Source organism: Leucoraja erinacea, chromosome 2 (assembly GCF_028641065.1).
Source record: "Leucoraja erinacea ecotype New England chromosome 2, Leri_hhj_1, whole genome shotgun sequence".
NCBI lineage: Eukaryota > Metazoa > Chordata > Chondrichthyes > Rajiformes > Rajidae > Leucoraja > Leucoraja erinaceus.
Window position 1 is genome coordinate 105,394,437 of NC_073378.1, and position 11,561 is coordinate 105,405,997.

At 36.8% G+C, this 11,561-nt stretch overlaps 1 protein-coding gene across 2 annotated transcripts in view; it reads right to left on the reverse strand.

Moving 5' to 3' along the window:
• Positions 1-11,561, reverse strand: part of col1a2 (collagen, type I, alpha 2) — a 49,218-nt gene extending 37,657 nt beyond the window's left edge. For both annotated transcript variants that reach the window (XM_055662651.1, XM_055662661.1), the window contains exons 1-9: positions 11,422-11,561; positions 7,716-7,729; positions 7,603-7,623; positions 5,244-5,288; positions 4,917-4,994; positions 3,737-3,784; positions 1,055-1,099; positions 844-897; positions 689-742 (exon numbers count right to left, since the gene is read on the reverse strand). In XM_055662651.1, coding sequence (XP_055518626.1) covers positions 689-742; positions 844-897; positions 1,055-1,099; positions 3,737-3,784; positions 4,917-4,994; positions 5,244-5,288; positions 7,603-7,623; positions 7,716-7,729; positions 11,422-11,503 — 441 coding nt within the window. In that variant the 5' untranslated portion in view covers positions 11,504-11,561. The remainder of the gene's footprint in view (positions 1-688; positions 743-843; positions 898-1,054; positions 1,100-3,736; positions 3,785-4,916; positions 4,995-5,243; positions 5,289-7,602; positions 7,624-7,715; positions 7,730-11,421) is intronic.

Consider the following 11,561-nt stretch of genomic DNA (forward strand, 5'->3'; position numbering starts at 1 on the left):
GCTTGAAAATGTGTAGTGCACACTAATAAATCAGATGTTTGCTACAAGGGATGTCAATAATACATGTGGAATATTATCTTTGTGTTGATAATATTGATACACCATTTCCATCTATGATCCCAAAGGATCACCAAAATTGTCGCTATTTAGGTGAATATATAAGAACCCAAATCTTTATGGCAACAATAGTCATGTAATTCTTTGAAATAGGGAATTTATTATCACAAAATATCATTGTGATAATACCAATATGATATTGAGAAATATTTCTGCATAGTAGCCAAATCAGTTCTGTACAGATTCTGATAGATTCTAACCAAGGAAGGCTGCAGGATGCTTTGACTTTGAAGTTAAAAATAAAAATGAAAAGGACATCTTACGACGAAAAGCTAAGAAGGTTGAGATTATGGAGGGCGAGTTCCTGACTATATTCAAGGCTGGGTGACAATGTTGGTTTACAGGGGAATCAATGCTTACGCAAAACAAGGAAAAGTGGGATCAAAGTCATGGTTATTAAAGATTTTAGCAGTTCTTTGGCCAAAATGGAAATGGCTTTCCATGAAGAGCTAAGACCTTCTCCTGCTTTATTTTCCTTAATTCTTCGTTTTTGATTTTTCATGATGTTGACTGTCACAAGTTAAAAATTGTGTTATGATTCATATTGTCATCATTCATAATGTATACCTACATCTTCACCAGGCTTTCCAGGTACACCTTGAGGACCACGAGAACCAGCTGAGCCCTGAAGAATAAATGGAAAGAAGGAAAGTAAAAATTAACTGAAAGTTCACAGTATTTAGGAAATATTGAGTGAAGGAAATATTGGCTTTGGTGTATACTTACAGTTGAACCAGATTCACCAGGAATGCCTGACAGTCCTGAAGGTCCAGGAGAACCCTGAAAGGGAGCACGTGCATCTGATTATAATTCATCATAAGTGAAGTCTTCGAAATTAACTTTAATGCGAATATTAAAAATGGAGGTAGTACAATGTGTTGCATAGTTTCAATTATAAATAGGTAAGGATTTTAAGACAAGAGATCATAATACTTACAGGGACACCAGAGGATCCTTGTGGGCCTCTCACTCCCATTGGTCCCTGAAAAAAAAATTATGTTTAAATTAGTATACAATATCATAGTCACTAGTAAAACAAAAACATATCTATATTCAGTGAACTATATTCACAACTGAGAAGGAAACAAGACTGATTAGGCCAAGAGTGATTGATGAACTAATGGACATAATAAGTCTTATCTTTTTAGCTGTATTTAGTGCAAGCCTTTGAAAATAGTTGGGCACAGTTTAAAACAACAACCCTTGAAAACTAAATCACAAATGAATTTAAGTTTAAGTGAAACCAAATTGAGAGCTTAACTTGTAATGTTACATTCACTGGAATCAGTGTTTTCATGTTTTATTTTCTACCAATTAAAGGTAAATGCAAAATGTGATTTAATCCAGGAACTTACAACATAGAACAGTAACAGGCCCTTCAGCCCACAATGTTTGTGCCAAACATGATATCAAGTTAGACTAATCTCCACTATCTGCATGTGATCCTTATCCCTCCATTTCCTACATCCATGTGTAACTCTTTCACTGTGCATTGTTGATCATGTTTCAGATGGTAGAGGCTCACCATATTACTTTTATGTTCAGTATGCTTTAGAATGATAAAAATTGAAACCAATTATCCCCCCAAAGAAAGCAGAGGATTAAATAACTAGTTTATATCTGTTATAACAACAAAGTGCTGGAAATTCCCAGTCGGCTATACAGCTTCTGCAGAGAGAGATACATAATTTGAGAAGTTCTGGGTTCTCATTGGAGACCGTTGACCAAAAACAATCAACTGTTTTTCTCTTGAGAGCTGCTGCCTGACCTGATGGTATTTCTAGTTATTATTTTTTAATGCTTTCCAGCCTGATCAGTGTTTGCTTATGACAGGTTTATGTGTTTATGATGGCATGGTTGGTGGGAGGGGAAGAATGATTGTTCAGGTTGTGGAGCTCTTTGTTCTCCATTAACTAAACCTAAGATTTTGACCAAAATTTGCTCTGAAGCAAGGAAACCAAAAGCTACTTTGTAACAGAAGAGAAACACACCCAACAATTTAACATTCCAGCAATATTGCTTTTAGTTTTAGGTTAGATGCTTTGTTGAATTACTGGAATGAAGATCAAGTCTTCTGAAGAGTGAGAAACCAGACAAACCAAGCTTTCCACAGAACATAGACAAGTACAGCACAGGAACAGGCCCTTCAGCCCACAATGTCCGTTCCTGAAGCCAAGATAAACTCATTCCACCTGCCTGCACATGATACATATCCCTCTATTCCTTGCATTTGTGTGTGCCTATCTAAAGGCCTCTCATGACAATGTGTATTGGGACATGCTTATAAACTAACCTAACAAACTAAAACACCGCTTTCTGTTGTATCTGTTGTAAAGTTATAGTAACCTAAATCACCTTCATTGTTGCAATGAGATTTGTTAATTAAAACCAAATCTTCTGATTAGAATCGGAGGATAGGTTACACGAGAGAATTTCATTATTACTCACTTTTTTGAGTTGTGCTTGCTTAATCGTGGACAGGTTTTAATTTAAACAATACAAAACTAACCTTACTGACTAAAACCAAAGTACTCCATATATCTTCTATCGGGCACTGTCTCCAGCCTTTTGTTTGGAAAGGGGATGATATGCAGTGGCGGACTGGGTCTAATAATATTGGTTGCCAGGAGACAAAGAGGGCCCGCCCACAACTACATTGCTATCATTTAACAGGGGCCCACTTGCCACCATTTACCATCACTTCATCAGGGGCCCACTCGCCATCGGGCAAGCTGACACCCTGGCTAGTCCGCCACTGATGATGTGATATGGTATAATGCAGTAAGATGGGTTAATAACACTTGGAGAGTCAACAAGAGGATGCCATTTGGATTTTACTTGTATTTTAGGCCGAAAGAATACAACATTTCACTTGACTACCACATAATTAGCATCCTGTCTAGTTTCCATTTCAAAATTCTAGTTTTCACAGTGGTATTAATCTTGACTAATCTATTTCACTGGATCAATTGGACTGAGTGGGAGTTAATGTCTGGCAAATTAATCAATGGAAATGCATCCAAGGAGAATGCGGTGATAAGAAATGGATTTCACGCAAAGTGAAACACATTTTCTTCACACCATGAACCTGTATAGATGGGGAATACTAAATGTTCTCCCAATAAACTTGTTCTTTAAAGGGGCCATTTTAAAGTGAAGCAGTTATGTAGAACATCTGATTCAGATGGAAAAATGTTCCTTGTAGCATATGGGATCACGTCAATAACACTTTAATAACAAGGCAAGCTAACAGTTTGAAAGCTTCACATGTTCTGATATATTCTGGTACCTTGTGAATCCAAGTTACATTTCTAAACCTTTCGTGTCAAAATCAATCTATAAGTATTTTTCCACCCATAGCTTATGTGTTCCATAAACCCACATTTCCACTGCGCATCAACAGTTGCAGTACTTTGACTTGAATAACTGCACCTGTTCATTTTTTATGTCCCAAATTGAATATGATTTTAAAGTATTTTCATTAATTTTGAATTTGCTCACACCTATTGAGCAAAAAAAAAAATTGTGTACAATTGTGTTTCTGCGCAGGGAGAATCTAATCTTGATGTTTAGCCCGAGGTGTAGCGGGATGATTGTAGAAGAGGTTATAAATACGTACGGGGATTCCTGGTGTCTGGTCGTCTCGTTTGTACTGAGCAGCATAGCTCTGAAAACAAGAACAGAAATACGTTACTGCTTGATGAAAGTCCTTAACATTATCAGTTTATATGACTCGTGGGAATATTTACTACATTAAAAGATCATGGCTGCACTGCTTGAAGAGGGCGTTAAACACATGTACACATCTGGATACATGCAGACGCATATTTCTTCAGAATTAACAACTGAAAGATCAATACAAAACACTTTCCCGTACAAAGTAAAGCAAGCGTACTTACTAACCAGAATCTAGAAGGTCTTGAATGTGGGATGAGCCCTCAGGTTTTGGACAATAGGTGCAGGAGTAGGCCATTTGGCCCTTTGAGCCAGCACCGCCATTCAATGTGATCATGGCTGATCATCCACACTCAGTACCCCGTTCCTGCCTTCTCCCCATATCCCCTGACTCCGCTATCTTCAAGAGCCCTATCTAGCTCTCTCTTGAAAGTATCCAGAGAACCGGCCTTCACCGCCCTCTGAGGCAGAGAATTCCACAGACTCACAACTCAGTGTGAAAAAGAGTTTCCTCATCTCCGTTTTAAATGACTTACCCCTTATTCTTAAACTGTGGCCCCTGGTTCTGGATTCCCCCAACATCGGGAACATGTTTCCTGCCTCTAGCGTGTCCAAACCCTTAATAATCTTATATGTTTCAATAAGATCCTCTCTCATCCTTTTTGATACCTCCACCATGAGGAAAATATCTTGTCTATCTACCTTATCTGTGCTTCTCATAATCTTGTCTACTCTATTAGGTAACCTTCTCAGCCTCTGTCACGTCTGGGAAAACATGACCAGCCCTTCTAAACGATCCCCATAATTTAAACCTTCAAACCCAGACAATCATATTCTTCCTTTAGTGTGCTAATCTGAACTGCACACAATACTCCAAATATGGCCCATCCAGTGTTTTATAAAGTCGCATCGTAACATCTCAAATCTTGTAATTGATGCCCTCTCTGTTTCAGGTGATGACACAGTGTGGTATGGCTGGGATTGTCCTACTTTACACTATTTCTCTCCAGCATACACTGGCTAGTGACCTTTCCTCGGTCACTAGCTCCAAATGCACAATATTATACTGTGCTCCATTTCCAAAATATGTTTCCATTCAGTTCAGTGAACTGTCAGTAACTTACAAAGCCGGGTGGTCCTGGAGGTCCAGGAGAGCCTGGGTTGCCTGGGATTCCATCATTGCCGTCTGGTCCTCGTGGACCCTATGACAGAAAGAATGCAGATTGTGACTTTGCACTGGAAGGCATAATAAATACAAAGTGGATAGCCAATATTTAAGAATTTAATTGAAATGGTGCATCCGGCATTGTTAAATCAATGCCAACTGAAAACAAACTGAAGTATCAAATAATGTTCTGGAGAAGAAATATTTTCACCAAAACATGTTTAATTACATTTAATTACAAAAAAAAAGTCTCATTGAACAATGAAACCAATTAAAGCATAAATACCCTGTCGCCGGATGTGCCTCGGTTGCCAGAGGGTCCTTGTGGTCCCTGAAGACAAAAATATTTGGATCCAGTTAGATACGGGAAACCAAAACATAATTCAATCTGTTCCAGCATGTTATCCATCATATAATTACACCTTTGATCTATTACAGTTCCTGTGTTCTTTTCTTTGATAACATTTTATTATGTGTATGCTTGAGGGGAAAGATGGAAAGCAGAGCCTTCAATTATAAGATATCTTTCAAATCTATATATCTCCAAACTTGTAATAGCCTTGTCCCTTCTTGGAAAGCCCAGTAGGTGACACTCCCACCTCAGAGGCAGAAGGTTGTGGTTTCAACACACAAATTTCAACTGGCACAACTTCAAGTGCCGTCTTTCAGGCAGGAGGTTAAATCACGGCCCAGTCTGCCTTCTCAGGTGGACGCATAATATCCCATGACCAATATTTATCTGCCACCAAATAATATTAGAAGCAGATTATCCAATCACTATTACATTGCTGTTTATGAAAGTTTGCTTTGCACATTTTGGCTATTGTATTTCCTGCATTAGAACAATGACTCCATTTCAAAAGTATTGCATTGGCTTTATAGTACATTTATGCATCCTGAAAAAGAGCACTGTACAAATACTTTTCATATCAGGAAACAAGCAGTTAATATGCCCAGAGCAAGCTTTTCTGATAAAATAATTCTGTAACCTAGTTTTGGTGTTATTAGTTGAGGACAGTACAGGAATCCCTCTGAACTTGTTTGATTAAAAAAAAAAGGAATATTTTGCATTTTTGTGAAAGTTGATGGGCCTTGGTTTTATATAAGTCAAATTGAAATACCCCTGACAATTGAATGGTCCTGCACTGAAATCTCAACTCAGGTCATATGGTTAAGTCAGTGGAGTGTGGTTTGAAGCTACCTCTGAATTTGAGGTAAAAGTGCCATGACTGAGCCTCAACCAGCAGATACATTTACTTTCCTCAGAGAGACTCTGAGAAAGAAAATTAATGTAAACAATTACAAAATCAATGGTTGAAATGGTAAGAGTCGAAAGGTGTTCAGAGACTTTTGTTGCAGTGTGACATTTTTTCACTTAAAACATAAGTGTAGATTACACTAGGTAATTGTTTTTCATTTCTCTATTGCTCATTATGACTCCTTAACATTGTATGGAAATAATGGGTCAAAATGAATTTTATAATTATTCTATTATTTATCCAAATAATAGGATAATAACCAGAACAACTTGGTTAAGTGTGATAATATAGTCCATTACATTCTTCCTTCATGATAGCCCTGCTAATACTTGATTGGGGTTCAATACTGGCGTTTGTTCTCTGCATTGGAAACATATCGCAAAGGCAATGGATACAATTGAGCAAATTACTGCTTGGTCTGATTCAGAAAAGGCAGATGTCTATAATTTAAGAAGGAGTTTTTCCTGAAACTGGTCCCATCCAGTGGGTCTTGGTGGAAGGTAATTGACAATAGGGCTGTGTTGCTGGCTATCCTGCATTCCAGCCCAGGGAGAATGTGTGATAAAGAAAGGAGCAACCTGATGTAAAACGTGTAAAATTCAAGCTTTACGTTGATGTGATTTATTGCAGGGAATTCCAGTGCTATTGATCCAGTGGGTCAACTCTCAAAAGGATTTGACGTGGAGTTAGAATGGTCCTAGCCATGTATCAACCTTTATTCTATTTTTGTTATTGAGGTTTTTTTCTACTTCATTGTTTCTGTCAATTTGGCAAAAACATTATAGATGGCACAATGTATGAACCTGTGGCATATTATGTATTTGATAGGAATGGATGTGTCTAACTCGTGAGTGACGGTGATTACATAAGTATGGTAAGAATAGGCAAGTATGAATCATGCCTCTGATCAGCATTTGGTTTCCATTAATCAGTATTAAACAAAGTTGTTTAAATAGATCTAAAGGAACCTTAATGGGCAAATATACACAGGGTACAGGATATAAAACAGTATAGATGCTCTCATGAACTTCCAAAGAAGTAGAAATGGATTTTTAATTAAAATGTATTGAAACTGGCATCTGGAAATACCTGATAGTGAGTGAGGAAATTGAGCTAGTTTAATTAGACTTTGTGCTGGAAATTAGGTAATTCATATCTCTCCTTCTATGTGTAGGAAGGAACTACAAATGCTGGTTTAAACCAAAGATAGACACAAAATGCTGGCGTAACGCAGCGGGTCAGGCAGCATCTCTGGAGAAAAAGAATAGATGACGTTTCAGGACGAAACCCTTCATTAGACTAGTTACATTTCAGCAACTTATAGAAATGTCATATGAAATGTAGTGCACGCTGTCACTAATAATATGATTGTTTAATTGTACATACCGTCAATTCATCTTGGTAACCCTGCAATAAGAAATAATACATTTAATTACCTTACAAAAATCAAAATTTAATTGAATTTTTAAGAAATAGACTGTAATGATTTTAACACTTACATCATTTCCATTGTCTGCAGAAAAAGAAAAGAAGACACAATTAGGAATTAGCCATATATTTAAAAATGTAGATTTGATAATACATTGTATACACACATTCCAGATTTGAAAAAAAAACTACATAAATGTGTTACCCGGTTTATTTTGTAGAATTTACAGAGTGGAAGTTGCTATATGATTATGGAGAAATTAGGAAATATATTCTCTGCTCACTATTTGTTAAAAACCAGCATGAAATTCTACATTTGATTTCATATTTTGCTAGAAATCTGTCCACAATCTTTTTCAGATATGTACAAAATGTTATGTTTAGTTCTCAGTAAATAAAAATCTTACACTTACATTGGTAAGGAAATTTATGAATTTAAACCATGTTTTCGTAACAAATAATCGCACTGTGATTTAGACAAAGGTTAAAGTAAATGCTTGGTAATTGGAACACTTTATATTTATAAGAGGCAGCGTTTAGAATCCCAAGCATTTGGCAAATAATTACCCTTTTTTATGATATATAGAACACTTTTTCTTTCAGGCACCTGCATTAGTTCTCAGAGATCAAGTTTGTGATATGTAGAGAAAAACTTTATTCAATATATGGTTGAACCCCATGTTTACAGGTGAACCCGTCTTCTCATAATTATTGTGCCTGTGACATCATAAACAAGATTGCGATTTGTGGATAAAATTGGTGATTATGTTATCTGAATCCTTAAAATAAATATAATTGACATTGGTTCGCATAGAATCCTTAACTGGCAATAGAGCCAAAAGAACGACAAAGCCAATAAACTGGATTTCAACTCATGTCCCGAAGAACCCAACATAATTTTTGATCCCCATTGCAGTAGCCAATGTAGCTTGTGAAAAAAAAAAGTTGAAAGGGCTGAATATGTGGGCTAGTCCTCCTCACTCATTCCATTAAAGCTGAATGCAGTGGCCTAAAGTAGCACTGAACCAGATAGTGCAAAAACAGATATCCAATTCGTTTTTGTTGTAACTCAGATTTGGATCAATCATGACTTGGGATAAACTGTGTCAATTAGGGGAGAAATTCATTTTTCGCTGCAACTCAAGACCATTGTAACTATTATACTTATCAAACAATAGGCAGAATTTTCAGAATATTTTCATAAATAAATAAAAAATATTTTTCTCTCCTTGAATTATTTCATAGAAGATAATAGCATCACATGCAGCTATCTTGATCTTGAAATATGCGAGTCCAAATAAGTAAATTTTAAAATAGCAATGTAAATCTCACTTCAAGATAACAGGTCCCTTTCTTGAATCCACTTTTTTGAAAACAAGGCCACTAATTTTATCTCAAAGGATGATAATTATAGAAAATATTATATTTTGATCAATGTACTTTAATTCCTAAATACTTATTGTAAGAATACAAATAACATTTAAATGGCTTTCTAATCTTTAACATCGTCACTAAATTAGATTAGAACATATTTAATACTATTTAAGGTAAATTAGTTTAGTGAATTAGTTTAGGAAATAATTTAAGCAAACAAATACTTTATCATATTTCAGGTAAGAGTCATTTTATAAATTGACATAGATTATCTAATAAATTGGAGGAAACAAGAACAGTATATGACTTGGAGAATAATCCAAGTTTTGTGGTTGTTGGGTCAAGTTGGCACCAGGGTGGCATTTCTGCCACCAGGCTACTTATCAATGTTATTGCCAGAGAATCTGTCACACAAACACAGCCAACCAGGCTGAGGTTTCTACACCTTGCCTGTAATTTCCTGCACTTTGATTCACCTTATACCATTACCGAGACCTGCTCTGTGCCGGTGTGATGATGGCAAGTTGCCACAAACCACACGTACAAATAGAAACACTTTTAATGGAATGAGACCAAAATGTTTAACAGTACAAACATATCCGCTGTTTAACAGGATATAGCTACCTGATTGGTGGTGGGAGTGGTTTTTAATGATTCAACCACAATTTCACAAATATGCCAAATCATATTTTAGAAAGTTTCTGTGCCAACTTCATTGAACTAGATGTTTCATGAGAGATTTAGTCTGAGTTTATTCTGCAAATTTGTAGATAGGGTTTCCAGTTCCAATTGATACAGGTGAAGGCACTAGAGGATGCACAAGACAACATTGACACATTGCACATCAGAAGATTATAACTGTAAAGATTGGGTTTAAAATTAGAATGGTTCTGTAAATTTAAGGAATAATTTTCCTGGATTGTTTTGAATATAGCGCAGAACAGATAAAAAAAATTGGGATAATCCTCATCCGGCAGAGATACGAAAAAAAAATGCTGATGAAAATTTTAAAAAAACGTTAATTTGTACTGTTGCATCCACCTAGCTAATCGGTTCAATTCACAACTGTTTTCCTTTCGAAGTGAGGATTCATTTCCCCCACCCCTTACACAGACCCCAACTTCAACCCGAGCCAACAAAGTCAGATACTTCAAATTACCAGCAGGTGGCTCCAAAGTTCACATGTTAACTTTCGGATCCTTGCAATGCCAAGGTGGGTACAAGTGTATATATGTGAATATACACACACACACACATATATATAACTTATGTTAATATACAATCTATAGCACTATTTAATTACCTTTCTATAAAATTGAATTGTGCTATATATTGTATACTAACACAACTTTGTTATACATGGGAAAAATATCACCACATATGTTTTGCATCTAAATACTTCAGGGAAATGTCGAGGTGGATCTGTACTGAGATTATGCGGATATTTCCTCATTATCACTACAGATCTCCCACGTTGTCACCAATTCGTCCGCTCACATGTCACACCTTCTTTGGCGTTGACAAAAGAACTGCTGGAAAACTAAGTATGCAGAGGCACTCCCCCTTTCAAACTGGACACATCGCAGATGTATCTGCATCAGTCTCCCGGGACAATGCAGCCACGTCAGATGTGGGTGGAAACCAGAACAAGAAACACCCACGCGCGCGAAACACTGCCTGGTCACTTAAAACAAAAGAATCGGTACTCTAGACTATATAAACTGGAATTCTTGAAACATTTAAAAAATCCTGTTGTACCGTAATCTGCATCGACAGTGAGGCGGATTACAGTGAAAGCACTACCGCGGGGTGGCAGTGTCCACAAACTACCTGCTCCCTTCCCTCGAACCCAACTCAACGTTGTCATGGAAAACATTACTTACATCTGTTGCCATTAAAGTTCCCCCCTTCCACCCAGTCCGGAATCCGATCAGTTTCAATGTCTGCATTTTTGCTTTCTAAAGCTTAAATCCACAGTCGTATATCACCTGGGCTCAATTAAGCAGAAAACACTGCCGCCCACACAAAAAAAAATGCTCGCTGGATTTCCTTACTTTCCAACATTTGTCTAACCCGCTTCTGAGCACTTCGTTGCGAATTAAATTTTAAGCACATATTTACGAACGTATTTTCTTAAAGTATGTATAAAATAACAAGGTGCAGATGCGCTTGACAATACGTTGTTATTGTATAGGTTACTGTTTAAGAACCTACTGGTTCGTTGCAATTACAGGATTTATAACGGGATTTATACTTTTTTTATTATTCTTATTTCATTCCTCTACGTTTTTTGATCATTTGAACTCCGGGTTTCTGAAAGAATCTGGCATGCCTTATCTTACTGGGCTGCAGTCTCCAAGCACACATATACATTACATTGTCAGATTTAAAAGGGGCACTTACATTCGTCTTCATATTGGCCTCTTGCTACGAACGTCGTTACTGCAAGCAGCAACAAAATCCGTGTATCCACAAAGCTGAGCATGTCTAAATGATAGACATGCAGACTCCTTGTGAAAAATAGCCCAGACTTTTACCTAGCA